This window comes from Tarenaya hassleriana, unplaced genomic scaffold, assembly GCF_000463585.1.
Source record: "Tarenaya hassleriana unplaced genomic scaffold, ASM46358v1 Cleome19, whole genome shotgun sequence".
Taxonomy (NCBI): Eukaryota; Viridiplantae; Streptophyta; class Magnoliopsida; order Brassicales; family Cleomaceae; genus Tarenaya; species Tarenaya hassleriana.
The window spans coordinates 665,688-667,033 of NW_010965304.1; the positions used below are offsets into that span (position 1 = coordinate 665,688).

At 40.9% G+C, this 1,346-nt stretch overlaps 1 protein-coding gene across 1 annotated transcript; it reads right to left on the reverse strand.

The window, feature by feature from the left end:
• Window positions 1–526: 526 nt before the first annotated feature.
• Window positions 527–1,296, reverse strand: LOC104810857. Its single transcript, XM_010537303.2, has one exon. It carries the CDS (start codon window positions 1,115–1,117, stop codon window positions 707–709), a length of 411 nt encoding a protein of 136 aa, XP_010535605.1. The 5' UTR covers window positions 1,118–1,296; the 3' UTR covers window positions 527–706.
• Between the last annotated feature and the right edge of the window lie 50 nt (window positions 1,297–1,346).

The following is a 1,346-nucleotide window of genomic DNA, read 5'->3' on the forward strand; positions in this document are numbered from 1 at the left end:
CTTCCGATGACGGATTCGAGTAAGAATACTCCGAAACTATACGCATCACTAGCCGGTGATTCATCATTTGATTCACTTATCCTTCATGGGATTTCGTAAAGTTTGAGGCTTTTGGTGTTCATGGCAGAGATTGCGAACTGTGGATCGATGAAATTATCGATCATGTAGGAGAAGAAAAAAATGATGGGAATTCCTATTTTTCACTAAAGGTTTCGCCTTTTTTGTTCCCTGGGTATCTTAGTATAATGTTCTTGATATTCCTGGACGAACACAGCTCGAAAGACCGGTCTTTTGGCTTGTATATTCACATGAATTGGTAGTTAGTTAACATATCCCTACTTCTCTGGCTTCTGTGATCATTCATGCATTATGTGGCATTGTTATACTTTCTCTGGTGATATGGAACAGTTGACGAGTTTACTGTGTTGATGAGTTAGAATTGATTGTCTGCAAGCAATCTGCAAAGGGTATTAATGTTTCATAATTTTGATTCTTATAAATAAAAACCGATCATGGGTTTTAGTAATGAGACAGACAGATTAGTTTCTGATTTTTTGAAGTGAAGTGTGCTTGTGAACATTCAGTCTTCCTACAGATGAAAGATTCTTGTTCGATCCAAGGAAGGTACATTTCTCCATAACCAAACTAGCCGAAGAACAGGAAAACAAGAAGAAGAAACTCGATCTCCCTCTCCCTCGTGATGGATTCAAGCGTCAGGCCGGACAGAGATTGTTCTGACGACATTCACACGGCGTTTGTTCATGACAAAGCAAGTTCCCGTGGCTAAAAACACTAGGAACGTGAGCCCGAGCCCTATCCCGACAACTACACCCGCCCCTACCCTGTTTCCATCTCTGTGCTTTTCCGAGGAAACTTTGCTTTCCTGTGCCTCGGCCTCTACATTAGCCCTCAAAGGCAAAGGGGCAGGCGAGTTTCTCGGGTTTTCGGGGGAATGAGAATGCGATTTCGGGTGGAAGAAATCGTATGCTGCGGGAGAAAAGGCGGCCGGGGAGTAGTAAGACGGACTGTGTGGAGGTCTGCTTCCTGCATTGGAGAATGACAGAAGAAGAGACAGAGAACATGAGAAGAGGATCAAACATGAAGTTGGGTAAGTCATTCTTTGTTTGTCTGTTTTTGTGTGGGTTTGGTCTGTTATGGGTTTTTATAGGATTAGTTGGAGTTGAAGTGGTTGCTTGTCAGGTGCAAATTCTATGATTTCATAAGGAATGAGGAAATCATGATTCTCTTATAATATATATATGTGTGTAATGGTGTATAATTTTTGGACCAGAAATAGGTTTTATATGAACACTAAATATATTTTTTTTGAAAAAAAAAAGGGAAAG